The sequence below is a fragment of the Balaenoptera borealis genome, assembly GCF_965194805.1.
Source record: "Balaenoptera borealis genome assembly, chromosome: 15".
Taxonomy (NCBI): domain Eukaryota; kingdom Metazoa; phylum Chordata; class Mammalia; order Artiodactyla; family Balaenopteridae; genus Balaenoptera; species Balaenoptera borealis.
The window spans coordinates 84,499,225-84,517,846 of record NC_138871.1 but is presented as its reverse complement, the minus strand read 5'-3'; the positions used below and the strand labels follow the sequence as shown (position 1 = coordinate 84,517,846).

Genomic DNA, 18,622 nt, shown 5'->3' with positions numbered 1-18,622 from the left:
CTCAAGAAACCAAGGCTGAGACAAGATAAGTAACTTATTCAAAGTCACCATATTTACAAGTAGCAAAGCTGGTATTCAAACTCAGGTCAGACTAATTTTGAAATTCGTTCCATAAGTAATATGGAATGAAGAAATGCCTTCTATGATTCACTTTGTTATAAAGCAGAAACTAACACACCATTGTAAAGCAACTATACTCCAATAAAGATGTTTAAAAAAAAAAAAAAAAAGGAAATGCCTTCTAGATTCAGCTCTGTGACCAACTTGTCATTTGACCTTGAATAAATGACTTGATTCCGCCTATAAATTAAGGGGCTAGACTAGATGACCTCAAAGTTCCCTTCCTGCTCAAATGTTCTGTACTTCAAAAGCTTCCCCTGTTCCTTTGCAGCACGTTGGAAAACCCTTTAGTGTGGAAAGCCATTTCAGCAATTATTTGTCCAGTTTATGTTCTGTTTTGTACATCCCTTGTATGTTGGCAAACTCCCCCGAGGACAGTTTTCTTTGCATCTGGTACTGCCTCCCTAAACCAAGAGAATATGTTGCAACTGGCACTAGAAAATAGGAATTTCTAAATCTAAAAAAAACTAAAAAAACCAAAACAACAACAAAAAAGGAATTTCTAACAAAATTACTTCTGTCACTACATCTAACAGCTCTCTGCTTAAACAAGCATCTTAGAGGAAAACGTGACCCATCACTTTTAGGACTCTACATGGACACTAATATATTCAGGGCTAGTTCAACATACACTAGTGGGCTGAAGAGAGCTCATCTGGGGAATCTCATCTGGGGTATCAAATCAGTAAACATAAATGCCTTGGGCCTCGGCTTCCAACCGAAACGCATCAATGGTCCAGATTCAAAGCCACATCTTAGGGAGGAGCACGCGCAGCGCCTCCACCAGCTCCAGCTGACGCACAGGAAGGAAAACAACGGCATTGCTGCCGATCTGTAAAACACGCAAGTCCACCCTATCCTAGATGCAAAGCCAACTCTTCCACAAATTTCAAAAAAGGTACAACAAAAGCTAAATGCCCTTACTTTCACATTCTCCTTTTGTGTTTTTCTAGGAAAGAGTTCATCTTAACAGCACCACTATTAAATCTTTTGGACAAGGCATTTCTTTTAGAAATCTGTCAGCATTCCCAAACACAATGACTGCATCGCCCCAAGATTCTCTGATTCTGCTGATTAGAACATACTGTCAGAGCAAAGGAACTGATCCTTACCCTACTGTATAAAAATTATGTCCAGGGGCTTCCCTGGTGGCGCAGTGGTTGAGAATCTGCCTGCCAACGCAGGGGACACGGGTTTGAGCCCTGGTCTGGGAGGATCCCACATGCCGCGGAACAACTAGGCCCGTGAGCCACAACTACTGAGCCTGCACGTCTGGAGCCTGTGCTCGGCAACAAGAGAGGCCGCGACAGTGAGAGGCCCGCGCACCGCGATGAAGAGTGGACCCCACTTGCCGCAACTAGAGAAAGCCCTCGCACAGAAACGAAGACCCAACACAGCCAAAAATAAATATAAAAAAAATAATAATAATAAATTAATTAATTAATTTTTTTTAAAAAGTCAAAACTCTCTAAGGAAATCATCTTTAAAAAAAAAAATTATGTCTAACACTTATGAGTCATGTTCTCCACTTTTTAATTTCACTAATGGTAGGAGAAAAGGGCAGATGTTAAATTCGAATTTGGTATCATAACAGCTAAAAATCATTGCAAACCAGCCATTGTCAAAACATTATCCAAGATTCTTCAAATTACGGTCATCAGATTACTCTCATATGTATTTGTTTTATTAATTTTCAGCACATATTAATTGAATGTCTACAGTGTAGTAGACACTGCTTTAGGTGCTGGGAATATAACAGAGAAAAGAGCAAAACAATATCCCTGTGTCCATGTTTTACATTATAATGAGGAAAGATATACATTTATTATTTATAAATTTATTCATATATTTATTATTTATATAAATTTACAAATAAGTAAATAAATACAGGAAGATTTTGTGTTCAATGGAAAGCTACGCATACTCTAGAGTGGGGGCCACAAACTTTTCCTTAAACGACCAGGTAGAGATTTTAGGGCTTGCAGACCACAGGGTCTTTCTGTCGTAACTACACAACTATGCCTTTTTAGTCAGAAAGCTGCCATAGACGACACGTAATAAATGAATGCGTGCACTGTGTTCCAGCAAAACTTTATTGACAAAAACAGGCAGCTGGTGCTTAGGTGTTTAGTTTGCCAAACTCCTGGTCTAGAGATTATCTGATTCTGATTCCATGGGGTATATTTTTACAACTCTGTAAATTGCAAGTAACTGACAGCAATGCAAGATAATTGTCTACAGTCATGCAAATGCATTCTGTCCTGGACAGATAACCCTCCATAACTTCAGAAAGGCCTATCCATTTATTTGCACATTCCCAATTCAATATCACTTTATTCCACGTAAATCTGTGCTATTTTAGACTTCACCTTTGATGACATGTGCCTGATTCCCTTATTTAATTAGTAAGTTAAATGAAATTTTCAACACGTATTCATTTGGTATCTATGTGAAAGTCATGACTTCACATTTTTCTGAAAATTATCCTTTAACGGTTTTAGAGGTCTCACCAAGATGCACAATGGATTCACCTGACAGTGTCAGGGAAACTTCATCACCAGAGAAGCACAGCCAAGCACAGCTTTTCTTCTTGGCTCCATATGAATCCAAAGGGGCAGCAGAACTCCGGTGACTCTGTTTTTCTAACTTTAATTTTCCTCTCTACTAATTTTGTGTTTGGGTTTTGGTTAATTTATGGCCTATAAGTTATTCCCCCTTGCTGGCAGCAGTGACTGGGGATTTGGTCTTATGCTCTAACCATCTGGTGATCTCTGTAAATGGATAAATGGTTTACAGAGATCTAGTCTCTAATGGGTGAGAGAAAATGGAGACTCTGGTGTTTTAGCCTTTTCCTGTTGGTGGGACATTTTAAGTTACGATAGGAGTTAAGATGCTACGCTATGCAAAATGATAAGCCTTTGGAAGGTTTAGGAAGAATGATAGACTCTGATTTTTGTTTTTATTTTTATATTTTAAATCAACCTGGCTGTTGTATGGAAAACAGAATGCAAGAGAGACAAAAGTGAAAGAAGAAAGATCAGTTAAGAGGCCACTAAGGTAACCCAGATGAGTGGTAGGAGCGGAAGTACTGAAAAATGGCTGGATTTGAACCAATGTTGGAAAAAGAGTTGATGTGACATTCGGATGGACTGGACGAGGAGGCGTGAAGAGAGGGGGAGGAAACACGGTGGCGCCTGCGCTCTGGGCCTAGAAACTGAGGAGACAATGGTGCCTCTGCTGCAACGGGAGACAGGCACGGGTGGGGTGGGTGGAGAGCTGGGATCAAGACTTCTGCTGCGGGCACCTTAATACAGTGCACCAAGTAGACGTCCAGGCGGAGAAGCCCAGTAGCCCAGTGGATATGTAACTCTGCAGCTCCGAGAGGAAGGAAAGGCTGGAGACAGAAGTCTGGAAGTCAGCAGCACGCAGGTGCCTTACAGAGCCTGGGGACAGATGAGCTCCCTGGGGGAGAATAAACAAAGAGGCAAGGACTAAGCCCCAGGGCTCACTAACATCTGGGTCAAGGGGAGAGAGGCGAGGCCCAAGCACTGGGCCATGCCAGCAGGACAAGCCACCAAAGAAGGTCAACTGGAAGGGCCAAGTGGGCGACGGGAGGAGAACCAAGAGAATGTGGTGTTCTAGAAGCTAGGCACAGCCTGGTCAACTGTGTCCAACGTTAGCTAGAGATAAAGTTAAGTGATCTGCATACGAGATGTACTTCAAAGGAGAAAGCGCATCCAACTCTCCAGGGAAAGCAGAACCTTCTCCGTTGGCCAAAATTCTCTCTGCTGTTTGCATTGTTTCTAGAGATTGTGGGACAAACGTTGCCAGTCACCATTTTGCCCCCAGGTGTGTGATGTGATCACCAGACAAAAAGAAGACCAAGGGACTTCCCTGGTGGTCCGGTGGGTAAGGCGCCACACTCCCAATGCAGGGGGTCGGGGTTCAATCCCTGGTCGGGGAACTAGATCCCGCACGCGTGCCACAACCAAGAGTTCGCATGCTGCAACTAAGAAGGCAACATGCCACAACTAACGATCTCGTGTGCTGCAACTAAGACCCTGTGCAACCAAAATAAATAAATTAAATAAATAAACATTAAAAAAAAAAGAAGACCAAGTCTCTAACCCTAAACTTTAAAATTAAAATGGAGAAGATAATAGCTATATAAAAAGGAGACATAAAATATCTGTAAGACACTGTCAAATCTAATGTTAAGCTAAAATAACATATTTACAATTTGGACAGCTGATAAAAATGTGTTATCTATGGTGAAGGTGAGGAATAATTGTTACAAAGCACTATATAACTATGTTCTTAAGCCTTCTGGAAAATTATGCCAAAACATACCCAAGCAGTAATATTTGAAATACTGGCCTTGAAAAAAGAGGCCATCTCTGAGGGAGGCCACAGAAATACCTCGATAATGGACAATCTAATATAGTGGCTGAGTTTAGAAGTAGACTAACAAGTTCAGTTCACCACAGACAGAACAGTCAAAATTGTTCATATCTAAATTTTTTTGTTTTAGTCACGAAAGCCCATAGAGAAAAAAACACCAGTGAAACGATTATGATACCCATTTTTAACTCTTTACTGAGCAACAAAAACAAAATCTGCCCAAATGCAAATATCCATATACCTACTACAAAATTTTTCATGCCACTTCTCTAAAACTGACTTCCAAACACTACAAATGTATTTCAAAAGCACCTCTCCGACCACCCCCAAACCAGGCCGCACTCACTGACCTCTTGTCTCCTGGAGGGCTGAAGCACAGGTGTTTGATCTAAATCAGACTAAACCCCTCTGAACAGGAGCAAGTGAACCCAGCGATGGTATCTGGAGGCCATGGCTCTTTTGAAGACCTTTTGGGTTGGTGAGTGATAACTCACTTAAGTGAAGAGACTTAATAAAGACATTCACTAGACTGAATCTTTTATTACATTTCACAAAATTTGGCTAAACTTCACTAATTTTTTTGCACTTCCTTTGGCTTTACATGCCTTTGGGAGGATATGTGCGTGTGTGTTACAACTAAGTGAAGCAAGCGTTCTTGAGATTTTATGCTTCTTAATACGTAGTCATCTCTCTTTGCAAAGATAGAGTTCCGGAGGTTTCATGCATTATGCTGGATAAGTTCAAGTGCTATTTTCTTAAAAGAAACAGAAGCACTGGTGCAAGTTAAATATAACCCTTTATGTTTTTAACTCTGCCCTATTTGCAGGTACTCTGGCTCCAAAAGTACTTTCCAAATTTAAAATATAATTTTAAATTAAATAGTAAATGTTAAAATATTTAATACAGTTTTTTGATTCATTATAAAGAATAAAAACATCTCAATAAAAACAAGTATTTTTTTTCCCTAAGAAAATGTTTTAAAATAAAACACCTAACTGCCAATACTGAAAGATGGGTTCAGTGACATTGCATATAATCATTATAGTGGCTTAAATTTACATGTTCAGGAAAAAAAAAAAAAAAACCAAACCATACATCCTTAATCAACTGACTTTTATTCTTCTAATTCAAATAGCTTCCTAAACAAATAATAATTCTCTTTTTCCCAAGTTTACGCATCCATACACATTATCAAACATGCAAGCTATCAACTATCCCGTCATGAGTGGTCTCTGGAGCTCACTGACCCACGGGGGGCTTGGAGCCCAAGGAGCATTTCCAACAGAAACAGTACTCAGCACACTGGCAGGTTTTGGGCTGGGTGCCACAGACGTGGATTCCCTCTGGAGTCTATACAGTTGCCAAAGGTGTTAATTATGAAGAACTAACCTACGATTAAATTACATTTCAGAGGAAACCAAACTTGAAAAACTATTTCTGGCATTAGTCCTGAAAGCTGCAGTTGAATTAGGCCCTGGAATTTAAAAAACAAACAAACAAAATAACAGATCCTGGTCTCTGAGAGGGGAAAAAAAGAGTACTGAGAAAACAGGGAAAGGGCTGGAGAAAATCCATTTGGTCATAAAAGACTAGTTGGCTGCTGGGATATGTAAGTAGCAGAGAGTATATAAATCAGTAATTGCATTTAATCTAAAAAGACTTCAAGTATTCAAGAAAGATGGTATCAGGTAGAAAGGCAAAAATTAATAAGCTAAAAGAACATTAAGCTGTCTTCATTTTTAGCACAGCCCCAAAGCAGGGAAAAAGAGTTTTCATACCTGGTTTATAAGATGTTGATACAAATCACAGTCCAAACCTCCCATATTTGGCATGAATTATATATTAAACACACACTTCTCTGTTTCTATAGGCCTCAAATAAACCTTTGTGCCAAATATCAGCTTGGTGAGTTTGATAAAATCTTATGAAAGATGGCAGGCTTTCAGACCCCTGGGCTCTCTCTGCTTTGAAGGAGTGTCACAAAGAAGAGGTTCCAAGTAAAGACAAGCGGCACTCTAAAACCTCACTCCGTGCAAGGCAGCAGGGCAGAAAGGCAGGTCAGGAAGGAACACTGAGGTACCAGCTGCAGCACAATGCTTAGCTGGGCAAGAACAACTCTGCTCTCACTGTCCGCACATGCACAGTCACCTGGGAGCAGCCTCTGGATTCTTTCTCACAGCGCTCAAGTTAAATCTGAGCTACAGAGGTGAAACTAAAAAGACCTTATAAGATAAGCTAACATTTGTCAAGAAGGCCGTTTCTCACCACCTGGCCAGCATCTAGCCCCTCTCACACGTGCAAATTAAAGTTCCCAGAACTTGGAACAAAAAAGCCCACTCTGAGAAACAGACCCAGAGAAGCAGAAGGGAATAAGGGTCTCCTCCCGTTCTAAGAGTCTATCATCCCCTTTCTCCTCCTGGATTCAGGGAGGGACGTCCTCGTCTGCATGTTTACCAAGCAGAAAGCAGCTGTCATCTTTGGTTCTTTCCTCTCCTTTCCTCCTCACATCCAATCAATGACCAAGCCTGTCTTACAACCTTGACAATCTTTCCAATTCTGTCCCCACTGCCACCATCTTAGCACAAGCTGGTAAGACAGCCTTCCCACAAAAGTACCCAGAACTGCCCTCCCCTCTCAGCCCACAGCTGCTCACCAGTTGAGCAGACCCCCCAGTGCGGCCTCCACGCTCTATCTCAGATTCTGGTGGATTCTATACACTTCTGACGGGAGGAAGGGCTCGTCCATTCAAGACATCTACGCCTTATAGGCAGCTGCTGACGATCAAAACACAGTAAGCGCTCCTGAGAGGAAGACGGAAAGAGACCTCGGCCAGGAGGAGAAGTAAAGGGAGGGGCAAGCTGATTTATTCTGCCTCTCCTGACGTCCCCAGAGGGGCTGACGCTGTGAGAAGACTATTAACACTGGACCAAGGGAAGGCTCTTCTCGTGATCGACACAAGTCTTCATCAGTGGACACCTCCGGACACACCACCTGGCTATTCGTGGATAACAAACCTCTGAAATCACTGCCCACCAGATCAGACTTCTTTCAAATTACCCCAGGACCCCCAAAGCGCCAACTACTAAAAAGCGAGGCCTGGCCAAGGTAACACAGGGACCATCACCTCTCCTGTAGATTCCTATAGCCTGTTCTTGCTGCTTCCGGACTGGATCCTACCTAATCCATTCTCCTGATGGCAGCCAAAATAATCCTTCAAAAATGCAAATCTGACCATAGCACTCTCCCGCTTACAACTTTTCCAGGAGTGCCTGCCCTGCACCGTCACGCCTGGCCTACAAGACCATCACAGCCTGCCTGCGGAGCACCTTTTCGGCCTGAGCTACCGCCAAGTCTCAAGCGCTAATGCTTGGCCACGTGTGTTATCTTCTCCCTGATCTTAGCACACAATGTTCCCTTCACTTCCAAGATCCTTCCCCCATTCTGAACCCCACCCTCTTCATCCAGGAGACAGAACCAGCCTTCTGGTCTCTCCCTGGATATCAATTCCTCTGGGAAGGTTTCTCCGAGTATCCTCCACACTTCCCACCAGTTTCCAGCCCCATGCTGGGTTCCTTACTTCTGTTATAGCATTCATCACACTGACTGGAAATTGTCTACTTTCTTGTTTTATTCCCTAATAATGAACTCCTTGAAGAAAGGGGCAGTACCCTATACACTGTTACACTGCCAACCTATAGCACTGTGCCTGCCACACAGTTGATACAATCACTTATTGATCAGATGAAGACAAAGATATATGAACTAACAGGAATATGGAAGCAGTATCTGTGAGACTCCGGGGAGAAAAGGAACAAATGACAATTTAGGAAAACGGAAAAGCTGCTGTTTGAATAGTCTTCATTTCACTATCAATCAAAAGAAACATCTCAAAGTGCTTTCAACAACATATCAGGTTCCTGAAACCACAGAAAGTCAACATCAACAGAATACTTTTTTTTTTTTTTAAATACACGCATGGTTGAGCTATTTCAAAAAACCACCATCAGTATAAAGAACTTTCATAACTGGAGGCTGACAGTGATTATAGAGAGCTCACTGCCCTAAAGATCTGATCTTCAACACCCCTCATGCTCCTCCCCAAATCTCAGAAAAGGAGATGTTTGCTAACCACAATCTAATGCCAACTTTGTACTATATGCTTTTCTGTTTAGGTAAAGGGAGGGAAGCTTCTGGCAAACGTAACAGAAGAATTCTTTAAGGAAGAAAAAATGGCACAAGATTGCAAACTGCATGTCATCACTGATCATGGCAATCTAAGATAGTTTCTTTTATATAAACTCATTTTTAAAAGACACAAACTACAAAGAGATGACTGGAAGAGAACTAGACTTTTATTTTAGAGGATTAGATCTCCTGATCACTAATAGCTGAAAGTTTAAGATTCTGGAACGCTTTTAAACAAAAAACAAATGTAGATCTGAAGAATAAAGACGAATTTCTACTATTTTAATGGGATATTATAAGTAGTTTCCCATAAACAGTGGTTAAGCATTATTTTACCGGTTCCAGGAAGCACAGGGAATTGACAAGTGAGCCACTGTGTCTAATTTACACAGCCACATGCAGACCCAAGTCCCTCGACACAGCCAGCTTAAAAATACAGCATCTTTTCTTGTCCTATTTTTATCATAACTCCTTTCTGTATCACTTACCGGAATGTAATAGATGCCCATCTTGGGGGTTTCATTGGCAGTAAGAAGCATTCCTAAAAATAAACACAATGAAAAATGTAAACACATGGGGAAAAGAAAAGCTCCCTTTTCTACTTGTTTACCGTTGTGAAATGCGTGAGGTGCTCAGAACACTGCGAATGGCAGAAGAGCCAGACCGGCAGCCAGGCACCCTCGGAGTCAGCTTGTGGCCTGTGGTCCCTGACCATCCCAGACGGGGCACCTTAAGTATCAGAAAGACCAGCTTCCCCATCTGCAAAACACTCAGGCTGTACTAGCTAAGTGACTGAGCAGTTCCCACCATGAAGTGCTCAGGTCTATACAAAGTTTGCCATCATTTTTAAGGGGGAAAGTTTTAAGCTTCAGACACATAGATAAAACGTAGTTTTGATGCACTATTTATTATAATAATAATAAGGAAGTCAAGAAGAAAGGTTTCTCTCTGTTAATCAGGAATCAAAGAACCAAGGTAAAGTATTTCCCATCAAATGGCACAGCAAAGTAACTCCTAATGTTTGAATTAAACTTTACACCTTAACAGAAAACAAAATGCTTACAGGGAACGCTATGTGTAGCTACACTAGAAAAGACCCATACAGAATCTAACAGCCTGGGACTTCCCTGGTGGCGCAGTGGCTAAGAATCTGCCTGCCAATGCAGGGGACACGGGTTCGAGCCCTGGTCCGGGAAGATCCCACATGCCGCAGAGCAACTAAGCCCACGCACCCTAGAGTTTGCATGTTGCAACTACTGAGCCCATGCGCCGCAACTACTGAAGCCTGCGCGCTCTAGTGCCCCCGTGCCCCAACTACTGAGCCCACGGGCTGCAACTACTGAAGCCTGTGTGCCTAGAGCCCGTGCTCCGCAACAAGAGAAGCCACTGCAATGAGAAGCCCACGCACCGCAACCAAGAGCAGCCCCAGCTCGCCGTAACTAGAGAAAGCCCACACGCAGCAACGAAGACCCAACGCAGCCAAAAATAAATTAATTAATTAATCAATTAAAAAAATAAAGAATTTTGCGTCTGCAGACCTGCTTTCCTCGAGACCACACTATTCACTGTGCGTGGGACGCGGCTCCCAGGGTGAGGCTGCGGATCAGGGTGGGGCTTCACAACCACTTGGGAAGCATGTGAAAAGTAACTCATTTCAGAGCTCTCCCCCAGACGCCGAGTCAGTACCCCTGATGTTTGTAGGGCCAAGCAGGCCGTACTTTTAAGATGCTCCCAGGCGATCCTGGGGGCGGCCAGGCTGGAGACCCCCTGCCAGACACTGCCACTGTCCCCCTGCCTCCTCATATTCAAAGGCTCAAAGAAGAAAACATAGTCTTTCTCTCCAAATTTGCTCTCTCTCCTGTGCTCCCAATCTCGGCTCCAAGTATCACTTCCTACTCATCTTAGTTCAAAACTGATCTACCTTTCACCTGGTGGACAGAACCACCTCGGGAAGCAGGGCCTGCGTAGGTCCTGACCACGGACAGCGCCCAGCCACTCAGCAGGTCACTCCTGGGCCCACACCACCTGGGCACCACCTGCTTCCCACCCCCTTCCTCCCAGAGCCCCTCCGTGCACCGTGCTGTGCCCCCGCCCGTCCTTCCTGCCCTTCTTACACTGTCCCCTCATGGGGATCACCTCACCTCCCAACTCCACCCAGCACCCCAGGCTCAATGCAAACAAAGATCTCCTCTACGTTCTCCTCTCATTGCTTCAGCTGCGCGTGCTCTCTCTCTCTCTCTCTCTCTCCTGCCATTTGTACATACATAACAGAACTCTTCCTGCTTTGCCTTGTATCCCCCCGTCAAAATTATCTGTGTACGTCCGTCCTCAGAATACAACCCTGCTTGAGAGTGGGAAGTGTTCTCATTTTCCAGAATTCTTCACAGATTTGCCTTGAAGGGGTTGTTAAATCTTGAAATCTGCCAGGTTATTTACTGAACAGCCTGCAACACAGAATATACCAAACCCATGGCTTTATGAGACTGTGTATCATCATCAGGGAGCTCCAGCCTCCTCCAAATCCCTAACCTCAATTTCTACACACGATTACTAATCACATAAAACAGCTAAAGTGCACACTAAAATAGCACCTCACCTGCCACCGACCTACAGACTGCTACCAGTTTCTACTGATAGCTAGGCTGGCTGAGGACTGAGTCACTGAGAGGGTCATTTTCTCAATCATCCACGCCACTTCCTGCTCGTAATTTTTCAAGTAAATACAATATCCAAGAATTGTCCCAACCAAGCCAAACCCTGTCTTAAGAAATAAAATGAGTTTAAAACCCTATAAAGCATAACCTAGATTCATCTCGCAGAATGGCCCGTTGCTACATACTGCATACCTGAGTTGGGATAGAGGCAAACATCATTAATGTCATGTTCTGGCTCCAAGGAAGTAAATATTTTTCCCTGAAAGAGTAAGCAAAAAGGAATTATTAAGATAGTTAAAGGAAGATAACTTTTGGCAATGTGATATATAGAAAATAACCTGGAGACATAACTCCACTACACTCTGCTGATGTGAAAAAATAAAATCACCTAACTGAAATCACAGAATTTAAGTTCAAAAAAATCTTAGAGAATTTGTTTTATCAATCTATCAAATCCTCTCATTTTAGAGAGGAAGAAACTGAGGCTCGGGGGGAGAGGTGACTTTCTTGGGAAAATAAACACAAACTTTTAAAGATAATGCTAAACAGGAAAGGGTAAAGTCTAAAATAAAGTTGTACATCAACTTTAAAAAATTCTCATAACCTGGAAAACACACCCTAGGTAAACTTGTCCTCAAAGAAACCAAAGATGAAGAGACGGTCAACATGGCAGAAAGAGGATGGTATCTGCCATAGCTGCGTCACGAGGACTTGAGGGGGATCAAGTAAGATGATGAATATAAAATAACTTACAAAACAAAATCCTATAAATACATAAAGTGTTAGTTATTACATAGAAAAGGGTAAAAATTTTTTTTTAATGTGGGGGGAAATATACTATAGTTTTAAAAATTAAAAGAAGTTAAGTAAAAGAAAAGAGACAGAAAGTAAGTATATAGGAGTGGAAAAAGGTGATGAGAAAGATAAACAAGGAAAGCAAGTCAAGCAGAACCAAGTAATTTGGGTGTTGGTCAAGAGGGCGTATTTAGTCATTGGCAACAACGCCAAAATAAAACTTACTGTAGCAACTACAACGTGATTTCAAGAACTGCTGTTGAAAATGTCTGCCAGCTCTTGCATTTATTAACCCATCATTAGAGGCTCCACGGCAAAGTGGGGGCAGTAGTTAAAAAACTAATTTTGCACTCAGTGAAAGACAGCAGCCAGGTTCTAATTCAAGACAGACAATGGAACTCACACAGCTACCTCCCTTTCATCTCAAGTGCCCACTGAAACAAAAAATGGAAAGAGGGAAGGAAAAAGGAAGGTGAAATGGGAATAATAATAGCATGGAACAAAAAAGAAAAGGGGCCACAGTTCATAGAAATCCATGTTGGGGAAAACTATGCAGCAGTTAGAGGGCCTGGGAGGATACATCCAAATTGGTAAGTTTACCATGAGGTAGGATGGAAGCCAGGTCAAGGAAAACGTCTACTGTACCAGTATGTTATGACCTTTCAAAAATAAAATGTCTGCATTTGTAGTATTAAAAAGAAATACTGTGTCAAAGTAAACTAGTTTGGATTATCAGAAAAGAGCAGAGAAAATTCCGGCCTAAGACACCACGAAACTTCCTAAGAAAGCCCTCAAAACCCTCCAACTCAAAGCAGCATAGTCGGCTCCCGGGCAATCGTCAGGGTAATTCTTCCAGGAATTGAGAAAAGCCGGAAGCCCTTCCTCTTCTCCCTAACAGAGTCTCAGGAGCTGCAAAGGTAACAGGACTTGAGAGACAGGACACACCCCAAGGATAACTCCGAACCTCCACAGGTGATCCAGAGAAAAAAAGAAAGGGAGCTAAGTAAGGTCAATACTTTGAAAGTTGACAAAATGAAAATGGAAAACAAAAGCAATGGTCCGAGCAGGCAGGGAATCCGACCAGTAAGTAGCTGAACCGTGACGGAGCTGCTGGCAGCACCTGTGCCCTGAGCTCGCGCAGCCCTCACAGGAAAGACTGACGCTTGCCCTCCGGCAACTCATGCTGAGGCTGCTGGGTCCTCCACCCGCTTCATCTCAAAAATGAAATTTTTTTTTTTTAAAGTAACACTTTTTGACTAAAGATGCTAAGTTTGAAATCAATAAACGCAAAGACTCTTAAAAGCAATTGCTACACTGAATGAATTTTTTCCCAGTTGATGAGCTAACCTTTTACTACTCTCTCAAAATACTCAGGTTTTAAAATGAAGAAGCAAAAGCAGAAAGCAGAATAAAACCAGCAACACAGGGTTTTGTTACCTTTTAAATGACACTCAGAAGGACAGAGAACATCAAATATTCTGAAGAAAATATTGTTTTTAAGAAAAACACTAAGAAATTATTGTAAAGGTATCATATCTAAAATCCAATTGTTTGACATGGGGAAAGGGTATGAAATTGAGACGTATAATAATACTGATACGGAAAGATTAGCAGTAGCTCATAAAAACCTTCCTAAGGTTGTAAGACAGCCTCAGAATCTAGGGGGTTTCTCATGGATCAATCTTTTTTTTAAACAATGATTTACTCTCTACCTAACTGAACATGTAAAATTGCATGCCCGTTCCAGCAAATGAGGAAAACTTCTTAACAGGAAGAAAACAATCTTGACTACTTTGAATATGAATATTATCTGTCCCGAAGTAACTGACTTCCAATGAAGTGCCCAAACGGATGCTTAGTATTGATATTTCTTTCTCAAGAACCGACACTGCTCAAAAAAGGCAACAGAAAGAAAAGAAACATTAAATGGAAAATAGGCAAATAAGTAAGTAATGTTAACAACAAAAAATACGTACTGAGTTCTTATTCCACATTTTGATAATTCGAGAGTCAGCAGACAAAATCAAATCTAATGAATCCTGGAAATGAACTGATTTAATGGGCAGCCCATATTGGTGATCCTTAACTAGCAATGGCTTATCAGACCGAAGATCATACAATAAAACCTAAAAAAAAAAAAAAAGTTATTTCCGTTTAAACAAACTAAATATTTTATCTTGAAACTTTTAAAACTTAGAATAACGGCTGCCATTTACTTCATTACCTTTTTTATCAACACAATGAACACCCCTCACTCAGGGTACAAAGATTCTAAAGTCAGCCAGCAAAAGTACTCCAGAAAAATCTCTTAAATTACCCTTCCAGTATATGGTTTTATGAATTCAAGCCTGAGAGTAGTTTTTAAGCACACTGAGATTGAGAACTACTTAGCTATATTAAGGAAGGAACCAGAAGGAAAGTCCACAAGAATTTGTGTCATTTATGAATTCAACAAATATATACACTGAGGGCCTACTGTGTACCAGGCACTGTCACAGCAGCTGACAGAAACAAGAACAAGAAGCATAATGAAGACAGTCCTGGTAGATTCAAGACAGATGGCGGTGGCAGGGTTATGACTTTCGGGGGGAGGGGGGGGTCTCTTCTGAGCCCTGTCTTGATAGGCAAGGGACCTGGTGAAGCTGGATCTTAGCCCCAGGTGACAGATGACAGAGGCAGTAACTCTACAGGAAGTAGGGCTCACACCTGTGCTGAGGTGAGAACAGACTTACAAGTGTGGGGGCTCTGCCTTGAAGGAAAGAGAGAAAAGATGAAATTAAATCTCTGAAGCTATTTCATTTGTACTCCTCAGACTAGCGTTTGCTGAGGTATGTCCCACTGACCACTCACTGCACGGGATATGGGTGATAGTGCTGGGTGAAAAAAAAGGTTCCTTGGGCAAATACATTTTGGAAATACTTACTCAACACATTTTTTGTCTACAGGAATTCTCTGAGCCTTCAATACATATTTAAATGCACTATAAACCTCAAAGAGTAGAAATCTGGAGAATTCCAAACTTGTATGACCACAGAACTCTACTCCACACACTCTAGAAAATGCTGTTCTAAACCACAGTCAGGAGGACAGCTGAGGCATACCCCACTGCAGCTTCAGCTCGAGAGCCTCTCACACCAACCATTCAGGCCAGAACCAGAATTTCTCAAGGTACTGAAGGAACACAGCATTCTGAGTACCCTCTCCACTCTGGCCAAAACAATAATGCTTCATTTTCTGTTCCCACAGTGAACAGACATGTGGATGTTTCCCATGATACATACACGCCCCTGAAGTAGTAACTTAAGTGTGAAGTTTCCAACTTAAACATATTTACCTGCCCTGTGGATGTTCCAACTGCCATGGTCAAGGCACCATTAAATTTCAAAGCAGAGATCGTTGGTAAACTGTTTATCCTGAAAGGCAAAACATTTGTGTTTCGTGCATATATGGCCAAATCTCCTTCCAAATAACAAATTCATTATTAATCTTCACTTCAATTCTAATGGGGACAATCACATTTCTTAGTCTTCTGTTTAAAAGGTAATTGTATCCGAACTTTCTTAATCAAAATGAAAAATAACCTTTACTTATAAATGTAATCTACCTTTAAAAATCTATAGATTATGTTCTTTAAGAACTGCAAGAAATATTTTCAAAGTAGCTACAAGCAAAAAAAGTTTCTGAAAATATAAAACCAATTGAAAAAGATCAGTATGACAATATCTTTCATTTTGATTAAGCCAGGATATTTACAGTAACATGCCCTTTTTTTTGCTTAAGAGAAAACAGTTTTATATTCGGGCATGGGTATACCCATTTTCATTTTTAAAGTTAGTGATGTCAAGCTAAAATAAAGACTAGTCCCCAAACAGGGACCCAGAACCTGTAAACGTAACAAAATGATGGATGTTTATGGCTCTGAATCTAGAGTATGCTTATCACTCAGTAACCAAGAATAATGCTCTGAGGGGGAAAGGGTCCTAGAAGATGAGTCAGAAGCGGGCCACAGTCCTGATTTCAATACCTATTGTCTCCATGACCTTGGCCCAGGACCTTCAGTCCAGACTGCTGACTCTTGGCATCCTCAGGTCTCTTATGCCACCTAAAGCCTCAGCCTGCAACTACACTGAAGCATCCAGGGAAACCTGGAGGCCTCTCGTCTGCATCACTTTCAGTCATTTACTCTTAAAAATGAACTCTGGAATCATTTCTCAGTGCAGTGACATTATTTTTCCTCATTTATTCAAACTTCTTTTTTTTTGTATTTCTTTTTTTTTTTTTTTAATTTATTTTATTTATTTATTTTTGGCTGTGTTGGGTCTTTGTTGCTGCACGCGGGCTTTCTCTAGTTGCAGCGAGCTGGGGCTACTCTTCTTTGCAGTGCGCAGGCTTCTCACTGCGGTGGCTTCTCCTGTTGTGGAGCACGGGCTCTAGGCGCGCGGGCTTCAGTAGTTGTGGCTCACGGGCTCAGTAGTTGTGGCTCGCAGGCTCTAGAGCCCAGGCTCAGTAGTTGTGGTGCATGGGCTGAGTTGCTCCGCGGCATGTGGGATCTTCCTGGACCAGGGCTCGAACTCGTGTCCCCTGCATTGGCAGGCGGATTCTTAACCACTGTGCCACCAGGGAAGCCCTATTCAAACTTTTTTGTTTCTTAATAAAATTTTGTCCCTTTCTTTAGATAGTCACTTATTAAGCTTATCCCTCAGTATTTTACAATTTTTGTTATAAATTATTTTGTTATAAATGAGAACTGCTTTTCACTGTATCTTTCTAACTGGATATTGCTGATAAACATCAAAGCCACTGATTTTGTACATTTATTTTGTAACCAATTTACTTAACTCTCATATTAGTGCTTATAGTTTTTCAGTTAGTTCTACTGGGTTTCTTAGGCAGACAATCACATCATCTGCAAAGAACAAAAGCCTGTCCTCCGCTAGCCAAAATTTAACACGTATTTCTTTCTCTGACTGTGTTGGCTCCACCTTCCAGAACTCTACCTATGTCAAATAACAGAGAGTGACGGCTTATAATGTTTGTGTAGGAAAAAAATAAAGCTAAGCATAAAAAAATTAATAAATAAAATCACCTGAAGCTGAATCAGCAGGCAGAGCTACTTTTAACACTTTGTAACATATCCAGATTTCGTCCCTGTGACTGTACACATAAGTTCATTGTTTTTCTTATGAAAATGTGATAAAACTCTGTAGGGAACTGTATGATTTGCTTTTCCACTTAACAGCATATTTAGAACATCTTTCCCTAGAAATAAATATGCTTCTGCCACATAATTCTTAAAGGCTATCACTTCCTCATCTGTAAAACAAATACAAAACAGTACCTGCATCAAAGACTGTTGTTGTTTTATTAAATAAGTTAATATACATAGAGAACTTAGAACACTACCTGGCAAATAGAAAGTACTGTTAGCGCTTATTTCTACCAAGCTGTATTTTGATTCGATATCCCGGGCTCTTTCTGACATCTTAGTATTATTATAACGGGATTAACACCTTGGGCTATGGAAGGTGGGAGAATGTGCACTCTGTACACGTAGGTAGACCTTTAAACTGATGTTACCTTTTCTGTCAGGCAATTTAGCAATGGGTACCAAAAGCCTTAAGAACATGTATGCTGTTCAAGCTCTTGATATTCTCCCTCAGGAAATAATCATAAAACTGTAAATAGATGTGTACTAGTGAAAAACTATAAGCATCCTTCATGCACGAAGAGTGGTCTGTTACTTAAATTAGACCTGGCTGTATATATGCAGAAGTCATTTTTACTTTCTTTTGTGCATTTTTGAAACTGCTTAGTATCTTTTTACACTAAGTACAAATCATCTTTACAAAATAAAAAAAAAATTTTTAATCAATAAAATAACCTCCATCATGATAGCTAAAAAATGCCTCACCCCTAAGGACAAAAGAGGCCACCAAAAATGTTTGTGAATCAATATTCTATTAAAAAAAGAAAAAATACTCCCATGTTTCTAGGGACCACAGTTAAGATTATTTTTTAACATCCCTTCCTTAAATTTTGTATAATGGTACTTCTATTGTAGTCATTAAAGTAGAAATAACCTTAAGACATACTGCAAATAACTCCTACTGGCCTGTTTTCTTAAATGACTTTTCAAGATGAAACAATTAATGACAGAGTTTGTACACAAGTCTCTTTATTCTAATTCAAACACAAGTTAATGCTTAAGGGTAAGAGAAAATTAACCTCTTTGCTTCCTAGAGAGTGAGTAAATATCTTTCACTTAAACCTGATTTTCTACTTTCTAAAAATAAACAAGTTTCTGATTCATTTTCTTTCATACCTATTTGATGAATACTAATAAGCATTTTCCGTTGCTTTACTCTATTAACAAATGTAGAGACTCATAATTCAGTAATCTTCACATTAATGTTTTATGAGTTTTTCTGTATGTGTACATTTCACAATAAAAATGTCTAAGTAATTCC

At 41.0% G+C, this 18,622-nt stretch overlaps 1 protein-coding gene across 2 annotated transcripts in view; it reads right to left on the bottom strand.

Moving 5' to 3' along the window:
- The window catches only part of NOL10 (nucleolar protein 10), an 86,800-nt gene that overhangs the window by 48,532 nt on the left and 19,646 nt on the right, over nucleotides 1-18,622 (bottom strand). For both annotated transcript variants that reach the window (XM_082357514.1, XM_082357515.1), the window contains 4 exons: nucleotides 15,490-15,568; nucleotides 14,132-14,281; nucleotides 11,553-11,619; nucleotides 9,195-9,247 (listed from right to left, as the gene is read on the bottom strand). In XM_082357514.1, the coding sequence (XP_082213640.1) occupies nucleotides 9,195-9,247; nucleotides 11,553-11,619; nucleotides 14,132-14,281; nucleotides 15,490-15,568 (349 nt within the window). The remainder of the gene's footprint in view (nucleotides 1-9,194; nucleotides 9,248-11,552; nucleotides 11,620-14,131; nucleotides 14,282-15,489; nucleotides 15,569-18,622) is intronic.